Here is a 27,518-nt window from a genome sequence, read left to right on the forward strand (position 1 = left end):
TTCTAAATTCATGATACGAATCATGATTTAACAAATTAACTCTGCTAACTTAAGTTTTTTTAATATTTTCTTAATTGACCCGAGTTATTTTTATTTTTTTAATTATTTTTTTATTTTATTTTTTAACACTGATTTAATTGAGAATTGTGACTTATAATTTATTTTGATTAGTTTTTTATTGAGTTATTTTGGTCTCATAACCACGGTAGGTTTTGCAGATTAAACGCGATAACTTATATTATTTTTTTGGCTTTTTTTTCAGTCTCATCCTTCAACATCAAGTTTATTGGGAATCGAACCTTGATATTTGTTTTGATTTACTTTCTATGAGGTTATAATAATCTCTTGACATACAGATTGACAGATTAACCTGAGTTGACTCAAATTGATCCGATATGTTATTGTTTCAATATTTATTAAAAATATCATATCTTAAACATTTAGTTTGAGTCAAAATATATTATTATTGGTTATCCGAGTTGTCTTTGAATTTATCAAGACAACCGAATCATGTCAAATCAATTCACATATTATTTAAATTTTTTTCTAATAAAAAAAGTTATCAACACAGATTTTTTTTATGTTAAATAAAAATTTAGTTATCTATGGTTTATACTTAAAAGGGTGCTCAATTTAAACACGGAATAGTTATATTGATATAGTGTTAGCCTACTGATTGAAATTAATTCGCAATTATTCACTTGCTTTGCCTAATTGGTTAGTTGTAATACCACCTTATTCTAATCAAACTAGTTATTGATAAATTGCATTTCTGTTATTTTTTTACTAATTGTATATCATGTGAAAAAAGATATGTTTGGATCCCCATCTATCAAATTGAAATTTATGTTAGAGAGGATGCTATTTTAAGACAAATAGATCTTTTTTTTCTTCATAATTATAGCTTCAATATAAGTAAATATATATTTATTAATATGTAATTTACTATAATTTTGTTGCTTCTTAGATAATATTTGATTATTGATACAGAATAAAAAAGACATGAACAATTGAAACAAGGAGGTGTATATTCATATATTTTTTATTTAAAAAATATAAAATTTAACTTCAAAATTATGTTAGATACAAATTTATTTTATATTTTATCTTTTCAATCAAATATATTTTTATAATATATATAAAATACTATGCAAAAATACTTAAAAAAATTAATTGAAGCCAACATAATATTTATTAAGTTAGGACTAACAAAACCATCTAGTATATGTCAAGTAATAAGAGTTTGGAATCAAAAGGTTTGCTTTCTTTGTGGTTTCATGTTCGAGTTTTTATGGTTATTAATATGATGGTCACTGTTGGCTTATATGGTCATTAACTTTAGAATCCATGAGATTAATCGAGGTGCGCACAAGGTGGATTAACAAAACAAATTCTCGAAAATATAAAAATAATAAGAATTCGTGGACAGCTGAGATCACATTTTGATATATTTTTCAATGGATAAGATGTTATCAGATATAAGATTTGTGCTAATGTTTTATATGGTTACTAGATGGTTACATCAATTGTAAACCGTTGGATTTCATTTGAATGGTCGCAGAGATGCCCCGTCAAAAGACAACACTTTGTTTGTCACATACTATGTTCTCATCTAATCTTTTCTTACAGCCGAAAAAAATAATCAGACGATCGAGAGTGAAGGAGAAAAAAAAAAAACCAAAAGAAGGCAGGGGCAATAAACTATCTCGCCGGAGAAGGAGACAGGTAGGAGTCGCTGTAACTTCGTGACCATTTCCGGCCATGGCATCTCCTTGGCTGTTGTGATAATGGTAAAAGGTATTATTTTTTATACTTTGAGAGTTGTGGGTTCGTAGTCTGCTTAAATAGCTTATGCGATCGGATTTAGAACCAGAAGCATGATAGATAGTTGAACCGATCTAAGCTGAAATTTTTTTTATGTTATGTTATGATTTCTGCTGTCATTTTTTATGATAGACTAACTGCTCAATTAGTTTTTGTTATTTGAATGAGTCAATGATTGCTGAATAATAATAATGATAATAATAGTAATTCATTTGTTCAGAATCTGTACAAAGGAGTAGTGGATAGCTGAACTTTGTTGAATCTGAAATCAGCCTTGGTGTTATTATTTTGTTAAAAAATTAAAGAGGAAGGAGAGATAGCATAAATGGAATGCAACAAAGATGAGGCCACTAGAGCCAAAGAGATTGCTGAGAAGAAGTTATTTGCGAAAGACATTGCAGGGGCAAAGAAATTTGCTTTGAAGGCCCAGAACTTGTATCCTGGACTTGAAGGCATTCCTCAGATGTTAGCCACACTTGATGTGTATATTGCTGCTGAGAACAAAATAAATGGGGAAGCAGATTGGTATGGGATACTTGGTGCAGATCCGCAAGCAGATGACGAGATGGTGCGGAAACATTATAGGAAACTGGCTCTTATGCTTCATCCTGATAAAAACAAGTCTATTGGAGCGGATGGTGCATTTAAATGTATATCCGAGGCATGGAGTTTATTGTCTGATAAAACCAAGAGGGTGGCGTATGACCAGAGAAGAAATGGCAAAGTATTTCAAAAGGGCTCTTCTGCTGCTGGTAGTTCATCAGTAAAACCAGGGTCCAATGGGTCTTACAATTTCACTAAATCGAGTGTGAAGACACACAAAAGTAGTCCTCGAACTGGGCATTCTTCAACTCCTGCTTCATCTTATAAGACAAAACCCAATACCTTTTGGACTGTTTGTCATGGATGCAAGATGCAATATGAGTATCTCAGAGTCTATCTTAATCATAAGCTCCTTTGTCCTAATTGCCATGAGCCATTTTTAGCCATTGAAATGCCACCCCCACCTTCACATGCGTCTAGGTCAGCCGCACCATGGAGTTCTTTTCAGCAGCAGCAGCACTCAAACCATCAAGCTGCTTCTAGCAGACACACATCAAATTCTGGAAGGAGTAGTGTCAACTCTTCAAATGTGAGAGCAGGGGGGTCCAATGGCCCTGATTCAAATAATCAGGCCAACTTTCAGTGGGGCCCTTTCTCTAGAGCTGGTGGTGCTTCAACTGCTACTCAACCTGCAAGTGTGGTCCAGCAGGCACATGAAAAGGTGAAGAGAGAGCGTGAGGAAGCACAGGCAGCTACAAAAAGAGAGGAGGCCTTGAAGCGAAAGAATCATGCCTCAAAGAAGACGTCCAATGCATCTTCTAGTGTGAATTCTAATGCTGCAAAGAGAAGAAGAGGCATGGATGATGTTGGCCATGGCAACAATGGAAATCTGTCTGCAAATCAGATGGGTGTAGGATTTGGTGGATCTGGCACTGGCCGCACTGCTAATGTATCTGGATTTAGGCAGGGAAGTTCTGAAAACAGGGTGAATGGAATCACTAAGCCTTATGGCATGAGGGATGTCTCCCAATCTGAAATTCAAACCTTACTAATGGAGAAGGCAAAGACAGACATTCAAAAGAAAATAAATGAATGGAAGTCAGCTAAAGTAGTTAAATCTGCAGCCAAAGAGGGAGCAGGGAGTGAGAAAGGAATTGATGAGGGGGGAATTTCTTTGTCAAACCCTGACATAGCTAACCGAAACAAGTCAGTTGATTCGATGGGCATGGAAAATGGAGCCGATGGCATCAAAACTTCTTCCATCACTTCTGGTGGGAAAACAGATGCTGAAACTTTGGAGACAATGTCAATAAATGTCCCAGATCCTGATTTTCATGATTTTGACAAAGACCGAACTGAAAGATGTTTTGAGGAAAACCAGGTATGGGCTGCATATGATGCTGATGATGGGATGCCTCGATATTATGCTATGATCCACAGTGTAATTTCTTTGAATCCATTCAAAATGCGGATCAGTTGGCTTAATTCAAAAACTAATAGTGAACTGGGTCCACTAAACTGGGTTGGTTCTGGCTTCTCAAAAACTTGCGGTGACTTCAGAGTGGGCAGATATGAGATTTATAACTCACTCAATTCCTTTTCACACAAGGTTAGGTGGACAAAAGGAACACGTGGGGTGATTCACATATATCCCAGAAAAGGAGATGTATGGGCTCTCTATCGGAATTGGTCCCCAGAGTGGAACGAGCTGACAGCAGATGAGGTGATACACAAGTATGACATGGTGGAAGTACTTGAAGACTACAGTGAAGAACTAGGTGTAACTGTTACTCCCTTGGTAAAAGTTGCTGGTTTCAAGACAGTGTTTCACCAGCATTTGGACCCCAAGGAAGTCAGGAGGATCCCAAGGGAAGAGATGTTTAGATTTTCTCACCATGTTCCCTCATACTTGCTTATGGGTCAAGAAGGTCCGAATGCTCCGAAAGGTTGTCGGGAGCTGGACCCAGCGGCTACTCCACCAGAACTTCTTCAGGTTGTGGTAGATGTCAAGGAAGAAGAGATTGTGGAGAATGGGGGGAATCAAAGGGCAAGCCAAGAAAAAAATCTCGCAGGAGAGGGAAAGAGTCAATCACCTGTAACTTTGTGACTGTTTCTGGCAACCGGATGTTGGTCACTGTTGTAATCATGGTAATTTATATTTTTGTAATATATATTTTTTGAATTTATGTTTTGAGAGTTCTGGGTTTTTGGTCTGCTGTATTTTTTTTAGTATCGTATTCATTTGGATTTAGAACAGGAAAATGATAGATAATCAACCTGACCTGATCTGCAAAATTTATTTTTCATGCTATGATTTTGCTGTCATTTTTTTTTTATGGTATGCACATGATAGATAGACTAATTGGTCAATTCTTTTGCTATTAAATTTTTTTGAATTAATAATAGCTGTATAATTCATTTTATTTTAATAAGGTTAGAATTTTATCATTTCATCCTTACATCACTAATGATGTTATGCTTATTGCATTTTTTAGTTTGATGAGGTTATGACAAATGTTGAGGATTGATTTGTGTTTTTGTGATTACTGCTGTATGTTCAGAATACATCAGGGCATCTGGCTGCTAGGAAAATTGATAGATTTGAGGAGAACTTTACCAAGAGAGGAGCTGTGCCCGAAACAACCATGAAAAAGGGAAAGGACTATACTGTTGGTCCTGTTCTCCTTGGATTCTTCATCTTTGTTGTCATTGGATCATGTAAGCCTCATTTCATTTAACCTCCTTTTAGTCGTGTGTCTAAGTTTTCATTTATTCTTTTTATACACACTTATGATTTTCTCTCAACAAATCTTGCTGTCTTGAAATTTTAATTTGTGAAATAATTTTAAATTAATCTAATTAAACTTGCTTAATTTATAACTTGCTGAAGTTTGTTGTTATGATGATTGGATATCAATTCCATATTTGTTTTGTATTACTTCAACAGCATGGTGCTATAATTGAATTTGGATCTTGAAAATCATAAATATGTAATTTCGCCACTTTTAGATTGCAATTGTTATCTTACAATTTTCCATTCCTGAAAAAAGGGAAATGTCCTTTCCAGTGTGGGTTAATGCATTTGTTTGTGGTCGAACAAAAGCTTGATAATTACAACATGATCTCCTTCTGTTCATGTTATATTCTTTATTATCACTTGTATTGTTGCTTTGGTTGGATCAGGATTTGTTTTTACTTCTACAAAGTAAGTGAGTGATATAATTTGGTTATTGTGTGTCTGCATGTTTCTGTTGCGAGGAACCAAAATCTTTTTCCTAGTCATTGATCAGGTTTTCTTTGTTGTTTGTAACAGCTCTATTCCAGATAATCAGGACAGCCACAAGCGAAGGTAAGGCATGAACTGTCGCTGATCTGGTAGATGGCAGCGGTGGATGGTTGGTTGTTTCGGTCCCCATTCCTAGTAGCAAGTAGGAGAGATGAAGAGTACATTTACTAGATCAATGTTTATCCTTGTATGGAACTATAATTTGACAAAAAAACTGCGCCTCACCATGACTGCTTAATCAAATTGACCATTTTAGTTTTCCATGTTTCCGTGTTTCTATTGAAGCTGCTTTATAGAACTGGCTTTGGTTTTACCTTTCTTGGGCTTGGGGTCACTCTAGCCACCACAGTCAGGCTGGAGTGGACTTCGTCGGAGGGATCAACCCTCGGCGTGGTTTTTCTGTGAACTTACTAGAAATGATATTACTGGTGATAAGTATTATGTCAGCATCCAGCAATTGCATTTTGGACAACTGGTTGTTACTCTGTTTCGATGGTCATCAAAGTTGGAATATGGATCACATTGAACGGAATGTCCAAAAGTTGGCGTGCATGTCCAACATTCGGTCTAGTCCAGTGAGACGGAATGTCCGCCATTCATGACTCTTGACTTGTCCAAATGAAGCTCAGTGAAGCCACCTGCAGTTTTCCTAGTGAGGCTCATATCGAGAATCGCAAGGAGGCCTACAAAATTTCTTATCCGTGGAATATGGATCTTCAGTGTGCACACCTTTAATTTCTAAGCTGAACCATGGAGTGGCTTTTTAGTAGGCTCACTTTTAAACACCTTTCCTACGGAAATTGCTTTGTGCCTCAAAAACGTTGTAGCATCTTCAATGTTATTCTTGAGGTGAAAACTTATAATACGGCAGGCCATGTAAATTAACTATGCTTCTACTAGCTCTAAAATAATCCTCCAGGCACATCACATTAGATGGCAGGTCAATTGCAGGAAATTAAGCTCCCATCAGGCACACTACAAGTGGATTTCAATGGCATTTCTTGCTAGTGAAAGCTTCAATCCCTTCTCTCACTGTCTGCATAGTGCAGACAAATAGCTCATGCAAATGTTACTCCATAGAAATTAATCAGATGGCAATTCTCAGCAGAAACTATCATTAGCTTGGGATTGGGGAAAAACAAACTAACATTACTTTAAAACGAAATAGAAACCTGAACCAGCGGAATTCCATTTTAAACGCTAGTCTTTTCAATTCGAAGTTATTTGTCAACATGTTTGTACATGAAAAGATGTCATTCATAAACCTCTCAGGTATCATCTACTTCATTAAAACAGTAACAAAAAGCTTGCAGCCATAAAATCCAATTCCCCTTCACCAACATGCAAATGCTGCCACGACAAACAAAGAGGCTAAGCTGTAGCAGTCAAGCATGGGTTGAAGGCAGTGCCGCATGCAATCCATTGCCGCTTTCTCCCACGTGGCACCAAACAACCAGGAACCTTGAGCCATTCCCTGCTCACCACATTGTAAGTAACTAGTCTGTTCATTTGTCTTGATCTTAATGACAGCATGAGTAAACCTGAGTTGCCCAAGCAAGTCATCCTAACGTGCTTTCCATAGAAATCTAAGCACCATATGTTTGGCATTCTGTCAACCTCCTTCCACAAGAGTGTCATCTTCTGCAGCTCCCATATGCACACGCAAGTGGCTGCATTCTTTGTTAGCAAGCCAACAAGTATGATCCGCCCCTCACACTGTGCAAGTGTGCGGTCACTCAGATGGTGCGGGGCTGGTATAATAGATTGCTTCCAAACCCCAGTAACCATATTGTAGGACACAATCCCTTCAGGATCTGAGCGCATGAAATAAAGCGTACCTCCAAGGGAAACAGCTTGTGACCGGAAGTTCAGTGATAGGGGTAGCTTTATACAAGAGGGCATGCTTCCTGGTCGGGTCCAAGAATCCTTCAGCGAGTCGTAAACTTCATGCTCTCCATCACAGCACACCCACAAGATCTTGTAGCCCCCACTGGCTGCATTGCTATTCAAAGTCATGCCCACAGCAACACGGGACCAGACCTTCACTGACCTAGGTGGCAGCTCTTTAAAAGATTGAGTCAGAGGGTTGCAGACATAGAAGTTCCTGTGACCGATATCAAGAAAGCACACAAGACCTCCTGCTGAAGCAACTGGCAAGACTATCGTCTTTGTGGGCAGATAAGATATAGTTGGGTGATGCCATTTCTTCAAAGAAGGGTCATACATGGCTCCAGAATTCACATTTTCATGAGCGATGGTGTAAAACCAGGGGTTGGATTGTGGAACTTGGGCACAATGCTGAGAGAAACTTTGAGAGTCAAGGAAGGAGTTCCATTTCCGACAAACTGAGCGGAAGCGGAAAAATGTAGTGATTGGAAGTCTAGCAATAACAGCTTCAAACAGATCTTCAGGGAATTCTTTCCAAATTTCTTGTTGCATAACCTCAGTTGAACTGGTAGTTCCCAGTGATTTTCCTCGATTCCGCTCCTTGCGAGGTTTCTTGGAGGGTGGAGGCTTGCAAGGTTCCAACATCTTGAAACTTCCAGATTTTCCAGCCGCCATCACAAGACTACAGTAATCATCTGCTGAGCCATCATCAAGATTGAGGAAGCACCATCTGTAAATGAGCTACGAAATTCATATTCAGTGAACAGAGTACCCGGTGCTACTAATGCACACACCCAAAATAATTCAGCATAAAAATCATTACCAAAATATAAGCAGATGTCAGGTTCGAACAAAATATAAGCACAAGCACGGAGAGGCTGAAAATACAAATGGGGCTTAAACATGCAATAGATAGAATATCTGACAAGCAAATTTCAAATAACCTACAATTCTACAAAGATAATCAAGTTCAAACTAAAGCCTGTGAGTTTTGTCTAAATGAAAGTTGCAGAATTTTATGTTTGAAATACCAAAAAGATGGTCGAGGTAACAGATTTAGACACAACACAGCTTCGAGATCTTGATCTCTCTAACTCAAGAAGTTCCAAAATAAACACCAAGCACATTATTTTATAATTTCACCCAGAGATTTCTTCACTTTCTGCTATCCATGTTGACCACACAAGTTAGAGCAGAGGGGTAAGCTTGAAGAGTATCAATCAAATAAACAACCACTATATATATCTCATTAACAAGTAAAAGAGAATCCAAAGCATACATATGTATATTTCTATATTTTCATTTCTTTAGGAAGTTTTTAGGCATGGTTAATTTTTTTTGTTTTAGACAGCAGAGGATGGCATTGCATGCATATATACTATCTAACCAAGGTACTGCATATAACATATATGCATACTGTAGATATTGCTCTCGTTGTTTGCATATCAACAAGCAGCATAAGATGGCAACATTCAAGAGTATAAGCATTACTGGCTGATGACATCATTATATGAAAACATCAGACAATAACAAAAATATACAGAAGGAAGCTATTGTGAGGGAAAGGAAGTAGATTCCACATGACAATGCAAGCTAGGGACATTCCTGCCACTGTTATTTATGAGGAAAGATACTAATCATATGGAAACTTATGTAGGAAATATAAGAGGAATGGAACACGGGAAAAGGAAATTTCAACGAAGCATCAACTAAAAATGATGAGGACAAGCAACATAAGAAATATCATGAGGATGGTATGAGGATCAACTAGGGAAAACAATAGAAGAAGAGTTTGCACGAAAATCTAGCATATCCCATGATTATTACAAGGAAGATCCCAACATGAATTCACTGGATCAATTCTTAACTGGCTAAAGAAACAAAAAAATAAAAAACAGAAGTGAATCCACAAAATTTACAAAAAATAAAAGGAAAAGAATAGGAAAAATCACACACATCGAAATGGATTATATGCAGTTGTTGTGACCTACTCGGCAGCATCCCCCCTCCCCTCCCATAAAATAAAAAACCAGGTTCAAGCATTAAGAACTAATGAAGATGGTGCTAGAAATTAGAAACTAAACCTTCTAAAATATGGCTAGAAATTAGAAACTAAACCTTCTAAACGGCCAGTTTACAAATTTCATTAATACTTGTTCTAGCATCCCAGAAGTTACAGGCCAGAGGAGTCCAAAGAAGCTTAAAATGGATTTAGACTAATAATCTCAGCCAGCTATTATCTGCAAGATCCTCGGCTTATCTCAAATCAATTTCCTTATTTTCAGCCTTACGTTACACTCAACTCCTCTCCTGGCCTTCAACCGTGGCTGTGGTATGCACCAGCCAGATCTAAACAACATTATATAAGCTTACCTTGTCAACGACAATATCAACCCAGGAAGTCAGAATATTGACAGTGATATGGCTAACATGTATTGACATGATAGTACAAGTAATATTGTCATTTGTTTGCACAAATGAATGCAAATTAGATTAATCAGGATTTCCTTTGGGAAGGCATTGTCCTGAAACTCGATGCCTTTCACTGCAGGCCAGAAAGAAAAGGCCGTCAATCAGACATGTTTCTAACTCTACCCAGATTTGGAGCTTGTACAGGGAAAATTGAGAATTTTAGCATGATCTGGCTGCTCTTTAGACACTGATCCCTGGTGGTTGCAAGACCAATGCTGTTGCCATAGCACCAGGAAAATTGCTAACCCCAATCCCAACATGTACTAATAATAACACAGCTCCTCACAAGCAATGAATCTCAGCTCCCAAGAATCACTTCCACATAACCAACATGTGCATGTTCAGTGCAAATCCTAAACGTGCAATAGGATGGCAAAAGCACTTTTAATCAATTGATGCAGGAGATGCTACTCTCCTGGGGCAAGCATCCATATTTCAGATCCTATCATAACAGCTTTAACGACTTCGTTACACAAATACCAAACCAAAATGAACATGTCACAATCCAATCCCAAGAGCAAACATGGAAAATCCAAGCATCTCTTCACATGCAGCGAGTAAGAGGAAGAAGAAAATTCTTAGCAGCAAAAGGGAAACAAAGTTTTCTGTGACTGTTAGCTATAACAGGACCTCGTTTGCAAGCATATCCAGACACATATTTTAAACAAATAATAGGGAAACAAAATTCTTCCATGTTATCGTTTTAGTAGGAGAAACATGAACATGTGGGGTGATTAGGCTAAATTCTTAAACCGATCCCAAAAAAAAGGCACAATTTATGCATGATTTCCAGACCCATAGAGAATCTAGTGGAAGACTCAATACCTGAGATCCTCCTATATTTGTAATCCACCACAGCTCAATGAATGAATACTATAAATATCACATAAGAAAGAATCGTTTCTATTTTCTCAAACAACAGATTTAAAAACTTTCCTAAAACAGCAAACAGTAAAAATGAACAGAAAAATATAAACCTCACAAGGAAAAGAACGGCGAGAGCTTGGGACTGGCTGTACCAAAATTAAACAATCGGACAGCCTAAGAGAAGAGATTTAAAAAAAATATATATCCTTAGTTATCGAAAACATGGTAAGAAGTTTTAAAAAACGAAACAAGACAACGTTAGAGTCAAATTTCCAAAAAGAAAAAAAAATCACATTGCGTAGAAAAACACGGCAAAAAGAGAAATCCTGAAAAAGTCACTTTAACTTGCCAAACTCGCAACACATAAAATTTGATAGAAAAAACCTAATGATAAATACTATTAATAATAAAGTAACCTTAAAACAGAGAAAATAAAAAGGAAGCAGGAAACCTAAGTAACAAATGAAGTGAAATTTGAAAATAAGTAAGAAATGTGAGGTCACAGTGAAAACGGAGCGGGTAGAGAGGAAGAAATAAGAATCGAGAAATGAAAGAGATCTAAAGAGAGACCTGTTGTTGTTGCCGTTGTTGTGATTTTGTTGTTGTTGGTTATGAAAGTGAAAGGGTTGAAGAGAATCAAAAGGAGGAAGAGGAGAGCCGTAGAGATTCAAAAGGTCTTGAAGCTGACCAATGAATTGCCTAAGCATGGCCAGCTCTTCTTCCATGCCACGGCGGACTCGGCCACCACCAACACCCAAACCGATACCAACACCCACACACACACCCTGTGTCTCTCTTTTTCGCTCCGCTCACTTCTCTGTAGTGTTTATGATGCTCCTTCCTTGGTTAGCCACTGGGCTTTCTACACGTCAGAAACGGAACTGGCCCATTTTATAATCGATTGAATTTTTTTTTGTTTGCAGTGTAGTGTAATTATTTCCAACCCCGCACGGCGCACACACCTTTGTCCTCCGGGGTGTTTGGCAGCAAATCTTTTCAAACGTGTTTTTACTTGAAAAAAACATTAATAAGAGTGTTTCTCCTAGCTTTCTGTTTTTGTATTTATTACAATTTTTTACTGCACAAAATATAAAAATATAAATATAAAAATTATGTTTTTACTATTATATTTTTTATTTTTAGCAGTGGCTACATTAGTAAAAGTAAAACAGAAGTTTGCACAAACACATTCTAAATACCTGTTTATTTTTGTAAGAATTTAAAATTTTTTATTTGAAACTAATTTTTTTAATTTTTTTATATTATCTTTTTTGCTATGAAATTTTTTTTAAAAAAATATTGTTTCAATGTATTTTTAAGTAATAGCACCTTACAAAGTAATTGTGGCTACATTGTAGAAATAAATTGACGATTTTTTTAATATTTTTTAAAAATATTAATGTTTTAATATTAAAAATTAAAAAATCTATATTTAATATATTTTTAAATAAAAAAAACTATATTAAAAAACACTATAAATCACAACCTCATGAACCCTCAAAATATCATGTAATATTAAAAAAAAAAAACAACCTGTCCCTTGTAATAACCACAACACACTCTCCCTCTCTGTTACCTTTACCTTTTTTTCCCTTAGCTCCTTGTGTTTGGTACCTGGATTTGGTTGGTGGTCACTGCCAGGGTTCAGCTTTTGATGTGGAAAATATTGATATTCTTTCTTGCTGTTTTACTAATAATAGTTGTTCTAAACTATGTTTTTTTATATATGAATTCATCCATGTTTCATTTCTACTATTTTAGTTTGAATTTTCTAATTTTACTCTTATAGTTTTAATAATGTTTTCAATTTTAATTAGCAAGTAAATCACCAAAAAATAAACATTTTGTTCCTGTTATATATATATATATATATATATATATATATATATATATATATATATATATATATATTACTCTCAAACCCTGATAAATGCTGTAATCTCTCGTAAAAATAGTCTTTATGAAGCTCAAAAATCAGATTCAAAAGAAAGGTTATTTAATTCTTTCTGTGTTTCAAAAAGTTTTTTGAAAAATTTTAAAAAATTTTATTTTTTTATTTACTTTAAATTAATATATTTTTAATGTTTTTAAATTATTTTGATGTGCTGATATCAAAAATATTTTTTAAAAATAAAAAAATATCATTTTAATATATTTTAACACAAAAAATTATTTAAAAAACAACCACAATCACACTTTCAAACAAACAAAATCAAAATTTTAAGAAAACTAAAAGGATAGCATTTGAAAACTAGAGAACTGGATGGGTGGCCCTGATAAGTTATATTTGTTATCCACAGCGGCAGGGTTTCGAAATTGCAAAAATAAAATAATAAAGAAAAATAAAATCTAGTCTTTATAATAAAGAAAAATAAAATCTAGTCTTTTTTGAAAATAATAAGTTTTTACCATAATAAAAGCGACTATTATTTTTTAAAAATTCTTATAGATTACCCTTTTAAACTTATTTGTAGTACGTGATATTGAAGAATTTAACTAGAAATGGTGGATATTCCAGGAGGAAGAATAATTAATATCTCGTGAAAAAAATAAGCTGTGAGCGACTGATTTGGAATTCGATATTAAAATAAAGAGATAAAACTAATTATTTTACTAATGTTTTTAATTAAAAAGTAATTATTTACAAAAAAACCCCTCACCCACTACCACAGACAGACAGACTTCACAGCCCCTGTCGAGCCAAAAGCCAAAACTAAAAACGTGAAAGTAGCGAATAGACTCTTAGGTTTATGGGTTTCCTCATCGAAACAGTAGAGGGCATTAGAATAAAAGGGACAGATCATCATGTTTGAGTGCATGATTCCCTCCACGAAGGAGAATGTTTAGTTGGGCCAGTCTTCCACGTGTGTTCAGTGTGAACGCAGGCCTGTTATGGTCGCTGGTCAAGAAGACCAAACCCGAAAACTTTTTCGAACCAAAGCTTTTTTTCTTCCTGGCAAGAGGAAAATCAATGGCTGAGGTCATGCTTCTTCTCTCTTTATTTTACTTTCTTCGTTCCACGCACACCGAATGATTGTCCCACCACTTTTTATCCCGTTTTATCCTGATTTTGTTAGAATTACGGAAGTACCTACTCGATGCCCTCCTTTATTTATTTCTTTTTTTCCATTTAGATTTCGCACATCCACTAGTTATAGTTGGTAAACTGACTTTATGGATTGATTTGAAAATATTAACTATAACTAAAAGGTATTATTCTTTCACCGTAACGCGGGTTACTGTTTATTATAAATGAATGCAGAATATTATTCTGCATTGTGAATGCATTATGAAAACTTTCATTGTGAAGTGTGAGAGCTTTCATTATAGGTTACGCTGTTGATGGGGCTAAGTCTATGGATGAGCACTCCCAACACACACGCGGTGCTTGGCTTTGCCTATAGGTTTAGCACTCCCCAACACACACGTGGCGCTTGAGCCACGTTGGGTTTAGGATAAGTGGCGCTTGGGCAATGGCTAATGACGCAAGGGAAATGAGTCTGACATCATGACCCAAGATCAGTGGGTCTAACATAAAGATCCAATTCCATTGGGTCCTTCATCAAGACTCAATGTTCATGGATCCTAGGATTCTAAATTTTTTTTTTTTTGAAATATTACTATTTTTATTATAATTAATAAATTTGAAAGAAAATATTATTATTTATATTATAATTTTTATGGTATTTTAAAAAAATAAAGAGTGAGCCTCTGGTGTAGTATTATTAAAAGTACTTAACAATTCCAAGTAGTAATATAAAAAATATTATAATTTGCATTGTCAATATTATTATTTTTCTTAGAATACAAAGTATTCATCTCAAAGATATTGTTATTTTTATAATAATTCAAAGTTTTAATATAAAAAATTATTATTATTTGTTTTTTAAATATTCTTGGAATTAAAAATAGTATTATTTGTGTTATGAATATTATTATTTTTACTATAATCAAAAGTATTAATATTAAAAATATTATTTTTTATGTTATAAATAAATACTTTATAACACGTGATACTTGGACTCCTGTTGCAGTGCTGGGACACCCCTCCTCCCACATGACGCTTAGGCTCCTACCTCTGTGCCGGGCACACCCCTTCACACATGTTGTGCTTGGGTTGTCTGTCTAGGGGCTGGGGACTATCCTTGGGCACCACATGCTACAAAACTCAAAATAGCCTTTGGATCATTAGTTGTGCATGGTTCAAAATAAACTTAGATCCTATATATGCAGGACCCAAATAGCTTTGGATTCTGCCATCATCAAGATCTATTTTAAAAAATATAATAAATAATGAGCTCGCGGTGTAGCGCGGAACACCTAACTAATTATAACTTGAAGGTGTTCTTGGCACCATTGGTAAAACAATCTCGAGCTGAAAGGCCTAACTCGCTTAGGTCGAGCCTAGGTGCTACGGTGCTACCTTAGAGGCAACTCAAGGCAAGTGCAGGAAGACCTCGATGCTTTCGATGTATTTTTATATATATTTTTCTATGACCGGTGTAATTTTTCTATATTATTTGAGTATTCCTTGCACAGAACAAATTTTACTACACAGTTCAATAAATAAATATCTAAACTTGTACTTCTTTCATCGATTCCATCGAGTGTGACTTAGAATGGATTTCAAGTGAAAATTGTTTAAATATGGAACCAATCAAATTTGATTAACTTTTTCAGGTTGTCTCGTGATCTAGTGAGCTGGCAAAGTATAAATCAAGTTTGATGGAGTTAACATTGAAGAATAAAAAAAAAACTTAAACCTTGTTTTAGATAAAAATAATACATATGAATTGATTCAACAATTCAATAAACAATTTTTTAAAAAAAAAACAAATCAGATCACGAACCAAGTCTAAGCAATTATGTAACTAAGTAGTTATCATCACTCCGTACTTAGTTAAAACTTTAGTGTGTGTTATATAAATTAATGGATCTCTTGATATCATGATTGTGTCGTAGCTCACTTAGTTAAAAAGTGTGGTGTTAATTTATATGATATTGTGGGTTTGAGAGAGAACGCTACAACAACATTCTTTTTTATTTGATAGATAACCACGACTTAAAATAAAAAAGAAAAAAGAAAAGGGATGAACAATAGGTCGTTCGCTCCGTATAAAAAAACATATAGACAATGCATACGAGCTTTTATATAATAGGCCTATAGCTTTTTCTTTATTGGCCATTTGTTTTTTTTATTCTATCATTTAATATTAAATTTTATTGATTATTATTTGATTTTTTATGAATTTATTTTTGTATTTTTTATTATATAATAAAATTAAAAGATAATTCAATCCAATATAATCCATAACCCAGATCGGAGGTTTAACTAGGGTGAACATGGATTATTATTATTATTATTATTATTATTATTATTATTTTGCATACCTGGTCATTAATGTCACTTCGATATGACTCCCATATAATTTAATTTAAAATTTAGGTTAGGTAAGGAATATGATTGGATTTTCAAATTTGAATTGTTTTGTTAGGTTTTATGATAATGCCGAGAAATTTATAATGGTCTAGATAATTTTTTTCTATTTGAGTTATAGTGACAGCGCAAATAATAACATTAACAAAAACCTAAAAAAGTGTCTTTCACCATAGACCAGGACACGTTTTGTTATGGATTTGAATAATAAAATGATCATTTTTCCATTCTCAAGCAAAATACATCAACTTGTTGGTGGGGTAATATGATATATTTTCTAAATGATTCATTGGAATAGGGACACATGGGTTTTTAGCACGATTAAAATAATTTAAATACCCTTAAAGCAAAAACTATCAAACTCGCACCCAAAGCTTTTTCATTTTTTTTCTAAGCATGGTGAAATGATTGAATCACATTTTTAAATATATAAAAAAAATTAAGTCGGCGCCCATAAGTGTTTTTGTATTTTAACTTAGGTTTTTTGATATAGTCAAGTTTGTTGGGGTAATTTGGTATATTATTAAATATAAAATATTATTTAAAAAACAAAAATGGTTGGTATGTGTTGGTGCAAGGCTTTCATGCTGTTCAGGCGACGGGTAAGGCGATATTCAATGCCTAAATGGTGGTTTTTTAGGCGATATTCAAATTATCTTAATGGTTCCTTCATCCTTACGATGCATGTGGCCACCAAATCTTCATTATAGTGTGGGTGGCCTTTTCTATTTTTTCCCAACTTCTCTTTGTTTTACTATATTTTCGCATCTAACCCTTCAATTTATCAAAGCGGCCTTTCATATTGTTTTTCCTATAGATTTGGTCAATTTTATTTTGATTATAATTTGTTTTATTTTAAATAATTTATAAAATTAGAATTTGTTTTATTTTTATTTTTATGATTTCATTCTCTTTCAGTTTTTTCCTATCAGATTTAATCTTCATTATTTATATTGCTATTTTTTTCCAATTCAACAATTTTTTTGAATTTATATTTTTTTTCAGTTATATCATTCAAAATTAAATTGGATAGGAATTGAACTTCTTGATTGAGTCCGTGTCTAGGATTTCACAGGCTATGAGTTTGGAAGATTAACCCAATATTAGGATATTCATCCGGGTTTGCTAGGAAAAATTTTTAAATTGATATCTTTTTATCCAATTTAATATTTCAATATTAAATTGACTGGAGATTAAGCTTCTTAATTGAGTTAAAGTCCAAGACTTTTATGGCTTGCAAGTTTCGAAGATTAACTCGAGTTTAGAAAATTTGCTTGGTTTTTTTTTTTTTTTTGCTTTTTATAAGCTCATGGTTTTTCATTTTCATTTCTCAACATTTATTTAACTAGAGATTGAGCTTTATTATTATTTTTTTGCTTCTTATAATTTTTTCACTTATTTTAAAAATGACCTACGTTACCTCGAATATTTTTATTTGTTGTTCCTTGTTAAATTTAGCTTTTCTCCAAAGAAACTTTATTTTTTAATGAAATTAAACTAATTGATAAGATGCAAGCATAATATTCTCATTTCATGATATTTTATTTGCTTTCGGGGTCGTTGCCCTAATGACGCATGCGGTAGGTTTAGGTATCATCATGCAACATTTCGCAATGGCGTTAGAACCGTCTCAATGAGCTATTTCTTATAGTGGGTCAATGTTCACAACGGAACGATGATGAGTCTCCAACAATTTTTTTTTCTCCAAATTATGACACTGACATCTCATTTTTTATAATTAATTATTGTCAATTTTTTCCGCTCTATTTATAATCGATGCCTTGTTTTTAAAGTCATATTATCGAATTAACTGAGTTTATTGCATCTAGTCAAATCAATGACTCGTGTCTCATATGTTCTTGCTTCTTTGAAAACACTATTACCACCTAAACATCCATGATTTATACTAGGAAAAATCTGGGTCGGCCTACAGTGTTGCATAGGCTATATTATCTATCTAGTAGGAGATTGAAATCCAAAACAATGTGCATTTTATTTCAAGAATACCCTACCTATCTCGTTTGACACTAAAGTAGCTCGTGCTTTTCAAAAAAAAATTAAAAAAATTTTTTGTTTAAAAAAATATTAAATTGATATTTTTTTAGATGATGTTAAGTGGTCTTGATGTGTTAATGTTTAAAATAAATAAAAATTTATTTAATATATTTTTAATTAAAAAACACTATGTATCATAGTAAAAAAAAAGAAAAAACGAAGAAGACATGATTCAAATGTTTGTTCCATATAATTCATTTTAAGCAGGTATTGATTATACTTAAAAGTTTTGATTTTTTATTTCCCATCAACACAGCAAAACTGCATAAAAAAATAAAGTATTCGACATTTCGTGCACCATTTAAGAGTATTTATATTTGTTCATCTTATGTACATGAAGGTGTTTTGAACACTCAGTGAGGGGTGATCATATGGACCGTAGGAGGGTTAGTTTTTTTTTCTTTCAAAATAAATAAAAGCAAAAGCCGGGGATAAAGCCACCACAACAAGAATCGAAATGAGTAGAAGCCAACATAGGTTATAATGTGCAATCGTCCCTTTTATTTTATTAAATTTTCTAGAACGCAAAAGACCAAGACATAAATGATAAATCCTTGCTAGCTACGTGTACAAGGCAATAATCATCAAGACTACCGTGTGGGGCAATGCCTCAGTGAGTCATGAGAGGGTAGCATATAATATTCATCAATTAAACATAAATTTTAATTATTCCTCGATTATACTTAAGCCCTGCTCTGTTCTGGCAGGAGTTCATGAATGTGCCGTGACAGCAGAGTCAGCTAATGTCAACAGTTAACAGGTAAAATGTCACGGGCATCTTCGCTCTTAAGAAAAAGCCTCGACTTCGAAATCATGTACGTGGCAAACGATGCATCTACAACCTTAAATATCGTCACGGCTCACACATACATTGTTGCTGCTCGAACGTACGCCACTCCAACATTGTCTTCCTTTTCTATTGTTAGGTTTATCCCTTTGTCCCTAATTTTTCTCTCATGATTACGAACTGAAATTTGTAGACGAAATATTTTAGTTCAAGTTATTTTATTTATTTATTAATATGAATATTTAAATTAGCATGCACATATTTAATTAATATCATATGTTTTAAAATTCATATCATTTTTTTTTAGTTTAACGTGGATGTCCGGGCCAGTTTACGCGTACCTCGACTAATCCCACGAGCCTTGAAGTTAACGATTATTTAAGCCTCCAGTGGCTATCATATGAGCAATTACATTGCTCGAATATGAGATCATAAAGAGTGTAAACCTCTTAATCCTAAACTCTTAACACTAGATCACCACCTAAATAGTTAAATTCAAATCATTTTTATTAAACCCAAGAGGAGGTTGATTTGGCGCAAGGCTAACATAATGAATTAAAAAAACTGTTCTAGAAGTGATTAGGCCATTTGTAATCTTATTAAAAAAATAAAATAAATTTTAATTAGACCAATGAAATCACGACTTAATCGACCAGAATAATTTTTGATTAATTTTTTTATACCCAACTGGAAAGAAATGTCTGAAAAAATATTGAATTAAAAGAATTTTGAGAGAATTTAAATTGCTAGGCTCGTTTTTTTGTTTTTTTTGTTGAAAAAAAAGAAGGCACGTTGATACTTCAAGTTATCGCAACATGGATGGGAATTTTGTTGTGGGCAGCTTTACCAATTTAAGGATTCATAATTGAGTTTTAAGCATTAATGTGAAGTCTTGTTTTGATGTCAAATACTACCACCTGAAAACCCTCCCGGAGTAATATTCAAAATTATTAATTAAAATTATTGAAAAATAATTTCTTAAATTTATCAGGACAAATATGAATCTTCCGAAATTTGGTAAAAGTTGGCCCGAACTTCGTTGACTCTTTTTTTTTCTGTCAAGACCTGTCTGCTGGTAAATCACTAGCCCCACTCCTCAAATCTGCATTTTTTTCAATAAAGTAGACTGCTAAGCATTGTTCTATACATGGAAACGAAGAGGGAGGGTAAATAGTACAGTCATAACATATGTAAATAGTTGTCAAAACAGTATTCTTAAACCCAGTCACCAGACCCGGTTTGCCTACCGGGTTGATCCGATTCATAGCTTGATTTGGATTAAGCTTCATAATGAACAGGAAAACTTAACCCGTATATAATCCGGTAAAAAATATGAATTCACTGTGAGTGTATTAAAATCTATTAAATTTTTAATTTTTTAAAAAATGAGTCATCATGCTTTTCTAATATTTTTTTTTATTAAACCGTCCCACTAATAACCTAATTCTCACCTAGAATTGGATTTAATAATTATAATTAAAAAAACATTCTTGGTGTTATAAGAATTTTAGGTAGTATTTGGTATTCTAGTCTTTTTAAAATATTTTTTATTTAAAAATATATTAAAATAATATTTTTTAGTTTTTAAAATTTATTTTTAATATTAATATATTAAAAAACTAGAATACAAGTGAAAAACGAGGACGAAAAGGATTTGTTTCCATGGTTTTAATTACCTAGACAAATAAAATAAAATAAAATAAAAAGGGAGAAGTAAAGTGTGATTAGAGGGATAAAGGTGGGGGTTGAGGCGGTAAAAAGAGAGAGTAATGATGAAAGATGGAGGAGCTAAAGGTAAGGGAAATAGGGGGGGAGGAGGTTGTGTTTTATAATGATTAGGTTTCGTCAAAACCAAGAGGATGGGATGCGGTGGGTAATCATTTCAACTGTCTGGGGAAGAGAAGCTCTTTGATTTTTGGTGGGTATATGCATCATGGCTCATCATGATCATCATCATCATGGATTCCCTTCTTTTACGTGTGCAAATCCACTTTTTTCCGTGTCTGATCCCTTTCTTGAAACCTAGACTTGTTAAAGAGTGGCTGGCTTCTTGTTTGCTGTTCTTGATAATAACCATTGCCATTGCTTTCACCTTGATTCTCACCTTTCTTGTATGGAACGAGGCCTTTGCCTGCTTGCAACGGTGGTTTCCTTCCCTGTGGGATAGGCCATGTGTTCTGGTTGCTGCTGCTTAACATTGTTGTTTGCTGTTCATTGTAGCCTGATGTTTGATTAAGGAAAGAAATCACCACACCATAGAATGAATTGCACTTTGCCTTTCGGCCCCAGCATGCGCTTCGGGATCCATAAACACTCCTTTTTTTAACGGGCCTGGGAAAAACAAAGCAGCGATTAAACCCCCTCTCTGAAGGAAGTGCAAGCCCAATAATAAAAACAATAATAAGAATGCTTTAATTATTAATCTAAAAGGTATAGTTTTGAAACCCGGTCTGACCTGGCTAGTTGATCTAGAGCTGGAATTGAACCAGGCTTAAGAAAAAAATAGAAAAAGTCAAAATCCAGGGTGACCCAACGATTCGGTTGACCCGATCAAAAACTCGATTGCAACCCGTTGATTTTTGTTTTTTCTTTACTAAAATGATGTTTTGATTTAAAAAAATCAGAATTGACCCAGTTAAAATTTGAAATCCAGGCCAAGTTTAAAAACTCTGCTAAAAGGTGCGGGTTTTTTTTACTATGGAAGGCTTTACTGTTCATTATCTTATATATTATTATAAATGAGTCAGGTAAAGTTTTATGTTTTTTTTTTTAATTTGATTATCACATTTCATTTTAATCAAAGATTAATTGATTTTGATTTCTTATAAAAATATAACATCAAAAAAAGAGGGACCAAGATAAAAAAAAAAAAAAGATATCAAACATGTATGGCATGCATTTTGGTTCTTGAACTTTAAAAATTATGCAGATTATATAATTTCAATACCTCTATTTTTCCAATTCATTTTTTTTAAATTAATGATTCTTTTTTTATGGTTTATTGTCTATTTTTTTAATTTATATTTAAAATAGTGCTCTTCTTTCTTTCATTTTGTTTGGAGAATCTCTTTTAAATAACAATTTTTTTAGTTATACATTTAAATTTGAAAAGTTTTTTTTATTCATCTATAATTTTTTTTTGTGTATAGATCAACTTTATTTTTGAAAATTAAAAAAAATATTTTCAAAAAATATTTATACTATATGGAGCCTTGCATAATGTTTTTTTCCCATTTTATTTTATTTGATCAATTTAATTTGTGTCTCTATTTCTCTTATTGTTTACTTAAATAAAAAATTATTTTAATAAATAAATCTAGCCAACACAATCGAGCAACCGTCATGTCTTTTGAGATTAAATATATTGATCTATACATATCTCTTGATTTTTCAAGTTTTATTTTATATATTGTTAATGAGTGTTTGTTTATTTATTCACACATATAGTTCTCGATTTATTTGATTATATAAATGCATAAAAAAATTTATTTGAACTTAGATTGTTTAAATTATAAAAATACATTGAAAAAACAAATATATATAATATTCTTTTATAAAAAATAAAGATATTTGACTAGTGAAAAAATAAGGGTTACATAACTAGTTGCGATGCAATTGATGACTCCTGTACTCTGTATATAGTTTTGCAACTTACAAAACAAATTGCAATAGACTGGAAGAGGACAAGCAGGAGTTGTTTATCACGTTACAAGACGCATTGAGCATCACATAGAACTTTGTCGTAAGAAGTTTTTTAACATAGGAATTGAAATATATTTGGTAAGAAAATACAAGAACAGACAATACGTCAAAATAAGATGTAGCTTAGCCGGTAACTAAAATGAAATTTCAAAAGTTATAGTAATTATATTATATTATATTATTAAATAATACTTTAAAAGGTGTAAGAAAACTACTGTAGTGGGCTTTCCCACGCCTTTTACTTTCCCATCTTTAATATAATAATAATAATAATAATAATAATAATAATATATTATATTATATTATATTATATACTAAAAATTAAATGAAACGCTAAATTGTTTTTTTTTAATGAATTTTTTTGTTTGATCCCAGGTTTAATGGGTTAGTCTGATTTGATGAGTTAATCCGAATTATTTTTTTTAATTTTTTTTTTCATTTAGTTTAGTTTGTTAATGTTAAATTTCTTTATATTTAATTATCAGAATTTCATGATATGTATTTCGGACTTGACGGGTTAACTTGGTTTGACGGGTTAACCCAGTTAATTTTGGGTAAACCCGTCAATTGTTTTTTTCTATTTAGTTATCAAACTTTCATGATGTGAATGTCAGGTTTGACGGGTTAACTTGGTTTGAAGGGTTAACCCAGTTAATTCAGATTTTTTTCTTTTTCTTTACTAGATTTTTTCTTTCTATTGGTTTTTTCATTTGTTTTTTTTGTTTTTAATTAATCTATTTAATTATCACACTTTTATGACACGACCTTAGAATTTAACTTAGTAATAAAGCTTAATCATGTGGAAAAAACATTATAGCTTTACTCATAAAGCATTGTTGATTGCTGCAGTGTCTCTCCGCATGATTTTTTTTTTATATAATTTTTTTCAAATTATCTTTTTCAGTTTTATTTTTTTAATATTGAGTTGTTTGTAAATTACAATTACAAGTCATTACAAATAAGACTAAATCATGTAGGGAAGCACTGTAGCTTTCATCACAAAACACTGTGAATTGTTACAGTGTTTCTAGCATGATTTTTTTTCCTTTTTTTGGTGTTTGTTTTGTTATTTTTTTCTAAAATTGTCTATGTCGATTTTTTTTTAATATTGAGCTGATTAAGAATTTAGCTTTGTAATTTTGTTTTTCTTTAAAACACTGTGAATTGTTGCAGTGTTTTCCCATATGATTTTTTTCAAAATTATCTTTGTCGATTTTTTTTGGAATATTGAGTTGGTTAGGAATTGTAATTACAATAAAGCTAAATCATATGAGGAAAACGTTGTAGTTTTTCTCACAAAACACTATAGATTGCTACAATATTTCTCTAAATGGTTTTTTATTTTATTTTATTGGGAAAAACGCTATAGTTTTCCTCACAAAACATTGTTAATTGCTGCAACGTTTTTTCTCATGGGTTTTTTTCCTTCCAAAATTATCTTTGTTGGTTTTTTTTTAATATTAAGTTGATAGAGAATTTAACTTTGTAATGTTTTTTGCTTTTTATTAACTGAAAAGCTAAATCATGTGGCGAAAGCACTGTATCTTTCCTCACAAAACACTGTAAATTGCTACAAATCATTTTGTTCAGTCTCTAAGTTTTTGATCACCAACACAACTTTTTTTTCTATTATGAAATATTTGCTCCATCGTACTTTTAATTTCTATTACTTATCTAGCACTGGTTCATAATTATAACACTATCAAATGAATTTGTTTTATAAACCCGCGGCAGTACGCGGGCATGTCATCTCGTTAAATCTAAACCTGGTAAAAAAAAACACCGATTGCTATAAAAATTTTTTTTAAGAAAAAACTAAAAGAGTAAAAAAAATAAAAATTAAATTCCATTAAATTAAATTAAATTAAATTAAATTGGTAATTACATCATACCACATCACATCAAATCAATCATTTGGCAACATGGTCGCGGCAGTCAGTCTACTTGCTCATTTGAGAACCACAAAAAGTCCCACGGGGCATATAAGGATAATACATAGTATCCTATCGTTGTTTTTAAAAATATTAGCATATAAAAATAATATAAAATAAAATTAATTTAAAGTAAACAAAAAAATAGTTTTTTTTTTATTTTTTTTTAAATACAAAAACAAATTGTTCAGCCGGGATTTTGACGTTGAATGAGGCTCGCCTCCGCAGGAAGATGCAGTCCCACATCTTCACGGGGACCAAATAGAAATGTTTGGAACGAGGCTTAATTTATTTGTAGGCTGAAACCCTAAAAAGCCCACCCAAGTTTTAGGTTTTTGGATTTTAAAATGTATCAACAAGGTTGTTAAAATCGTGATTTTAACACGGCACGGAAAGCCGCCTGCAAACTCGGATCGTAAAAACGGATCGTAAAATCGTAAAAAAATCGTAAGAAATTTTAAAATACATTAAAAAAAATTATGCTTCAAATAAAAATTCATACATAGTTCAAGCACCTTAAAAATTTAGCAGAGAGAAGAAAAACAACTGCTTCAAAAGAACAATTGCTAATCTGATAAATCTTTTTGCAATTATGCCAAACATATATGCGGCACCGGAGTTATTAAGATCATTTCCTACAGATGATTCCCTTACCATCACTATTGTCATGGTCCTTGTCATCAGTGCCCTCTGGAATCTCATTGTTGCCTCCATAGTTATCTTTATTAGGGCTAACTTCCTCAACTTGGTGTTCAGTTTTTTCTCCTGTCCAACGCGAAGCAACAAGGCGACTTTAGGCACTAAACAAGTCTCCTATCTAATTCAAACTAATCCAATCTGCTACCAGCCAAGACTTCTAAATCCAAGCAAGATACGCACAACACACATGAATTTAGACTAAAATAATTTTACATAAGAATGATGGTTTTCTCATTGCTGAAAAGATCTGAGAATGTAGATCGAAGTTCAGCATCCACGAAATAAAAGTAAAAATTCTCTAAAATCCCTAAAATTTTCTAGCTCACAAGAAACCACCAAAAAAAGAAACACCTCCTGAATCTGTAGACATTGTTCCTGTCTTCTATTAATTGCTTCTTCCTGCTTACAAAGTAATAAGGATTTTTCCACATGGTTTTGTCAAGATTTAACAAAATTATTTGCCATTAAAAAGAGCAAGGGAAGAAATTGTTATGCATGTTACAAGAAATCAAAATTACTTATTACTTTGACTCCCCGGCTCCCCCCTAATTAGTTTCCCAACTAATAAAACTAATTCAGAACTCAGAAGCTCCATATACCAAAGCCACCGTTTTTTCAAGAATACAAGTTGCAATTTCAAGAAAATATCATCTTGTGAAGTCAGATTCTGGACTAAGAAAAGCCTCAGCATTGCTTCTCTGAATAAACTAAAAACAACCAATTTTGGAAGTAAAAGCTCAGTAATACAAGCAAGACTGCAAAGGCATGTAATCAAACTCACAGAGTATTGCAAATGAAATGGGTAATAGGCATCATTGAAAAGAAGACTCTTCAACATAGGCTTCTTACAAAGCGTTAAAAAAGTAGGATAGGATTTACCTGAGTCTGCAAAATCGCTTGCAGATCCGGTTTCTTCTTGGCTTCACCCTTCTCTTTCATCTCCCCTGAACCCATCGCAGTTGGTATCCCATCCCAATTCTTCCTACTAATCTTTGCAGACCCAACCAGCGCTTCTGAAACTTTTGAAATCCCAGCGACAATATTTGCAATCTTCTTCTTTCCAGTAGAGTTCGAGACAGCAGGTGAAAGCTTCACTCCAGAAAGCCTCTTCCCTGGAGAAAGCGAAGCCCTTTGAAAAGGAAATTAGGGATTTAATGTTCAGAGTTCAGACGTTGTTCTCATTATGTCACTGAAGAGAAGACTGATTCGGTGAGTCACAGACTCACAGTTACTTTGCCTTTGATCTGTTCAATCCAATATGCGGGTGACACGTGGCAACTACACTGAATTTTGTTCTCCTGCGGGCAAACTCGTTCAATCGGTGGTGAAATCGCGATTTTAGGCGATTTCACCCGATTTTAACGATTTTAACTGTTTTTGACCCGATTTTACTCATTTCCGATTTTTATGAACGATTTAGCACGTAAAGTCTATATTAACTCGTAAAATCATACGATTTTACGACTTGAATCGCGATTTTAACAACCATGTGTATCAACGCTCGGGCTTCTAAGTATAGAAAACTATCTCAGCTAGGCCTGGTCTTGATAATTGAAAATATCACTCCACGCCATAATTATGTCAATACTACTATATAATTTAAACTCTATCTCTAATTAAAAATGAGACTAAAATATTATATAGCTGTAAAAATAGATTCATCCTGTTTTTTTAATTATTTTACTATTTATATATTATATAAAACTTTAAATAATATAAAATAAATTCTATAAATCCATATACTTTATTTTGACTATCAAGACTTTCAAGATGATTAAAAGCAGTCAATAATTAAAATCTAAAAACAATAAAGTACATCAAAATTTGTTAAATTGTTGGTTTTTTTTCATACCTATATACATGTTAAAAATGAATAACAAAAATTTTATGAATTTTTTCTTATATTCCTTTTTTACTCCTTTAAAGGAATTAACTTAAAAATCTTGTCAAATTCTAATGATATTTAAAAAAAAACTCCTTGGTCAAAAGGTGTAATGAACTCTTGTTCGTGTCTATATCTTCAATGTT

At 33.0% G+C, this 27,518-nt stretch overlaps 3 protein-coding genes across 7 annotated transcripts; 1 reads left to right on the forward strand and 2 right to left on the reverse strand.

Annotated features, from left to right (window-relative positions):
- The first annotated feature begins 1,594 nt into the window (after positions 1–1,594).
- LOC133680825 (uncharacterized) lies at positions 1,595–5,916 on the forward strand. The gene is made up of 4 exons (XM_062103827.1): positions 1,595–1,797; positions 2,045–4,515; positions 4,929–5,085; positions 5,681–5,916. Exon 2 carries the CDS (start codon positions 2,150–2,152, stop codon positions 4,472–4,474), a length of 2,325 nt encoding a protein of 774 aa, XP_061959811.1. The 5' UTR covers positions 1,595–1,797; positions 2,045–2,149; the 3' UTR covers positions 4,475–4,515; positions 4,929–5,085; positions 5,681–5,916.
- A 904-nt stretch (positions 5,917–6,820) lies between these two features.
- Positions 6,821–11,816, reverse strand: LOC133680826 (F-box only protein 6-like). Of its 4 annotated transcripts, none has more exons than XM_062103828.1 (2): positions 11,450–11,816; positions 6,821–8,270 (listed from the first exon to the last, which is right to left on the reverse strand). In XM_062103828.1, the coding sequence occupies exons 1-2, from the start codon at positions 11,602–11,604 to the stop codon at positions 7,025–7,027; spliced, it is 1,401 nt and encodes a 466-aa protein (XP_061959812.1). In that variant the 5' UTR covers positions 11,605–11,816; the 3' UTR covers positions 6,821–7,024. The 4 variants fall into 4 exon arrangements, with proteins under 4 accessions (XP_061959812.1, XP_061959814.1, XP_061959813.1 ...); XM_062103830.1 differs by lacking the exon at positions 11,450–11,816 and adding an exon at positions 10,990–11,422; XM_062103829.1 differs by lacking the exon at positions 11,450–11,816 and adding an exon at positions 10,838–10,971.
- A 13,328-nt stretch (positions 11,817–25,144) lies between these two features.
- LOC133682299 (uncharacterized) lies at positions 25,145–26,700 on the reverse strand. 2 transcript variants are annotated; one of them, XR_009836652.1, is made up of 3 exons: positions 26,370–26,698; positions 25,446–25,556; positions 25,145–25,191 (listed from the first exon to the last, which is right to left on the reverse strand). XR_009836652.1 is itself a non-coding variant. In XM_062105584.1 (2 exons), the coding sequence occupies exons 1-2, from the start codon at positions 26,442–26,444 to the stop codon at positions 25,308–25,310; spliced, it is 324 nt and encodes a 107-aa protein (XP_061961568.1). In that variant the 5' UTR covers positions 26,445–26,700; the 3' UTR covers positions 25,257–25,307. The 2 variants fall into 2 exon arrangements, 1 of the variants encoding a protein (XP_061961568.1); XM_062105584.1 differs by lacking the exon at positions 25,145–25,191 and having other exon boundaries at positions 25,257–25,556; positions 26,370–26,700.
- Between the last annotated feature and the right edge of the window lie 818 nt (positions 26,701–27,518).

This window comes from Populus nigra, chromosome 1 (genome assembly GCF_951802175.1).
Source record: "Populus nigra chromosome 1, ddPopNigr1.1, whole genome shotgun sequence".
Lineage (NCBI taxonomy): Eukaryota > Viridiplantae > Streptophyta > Magnoliopsida > Malpighiales > Salicaceae > Populus > Populus nigra.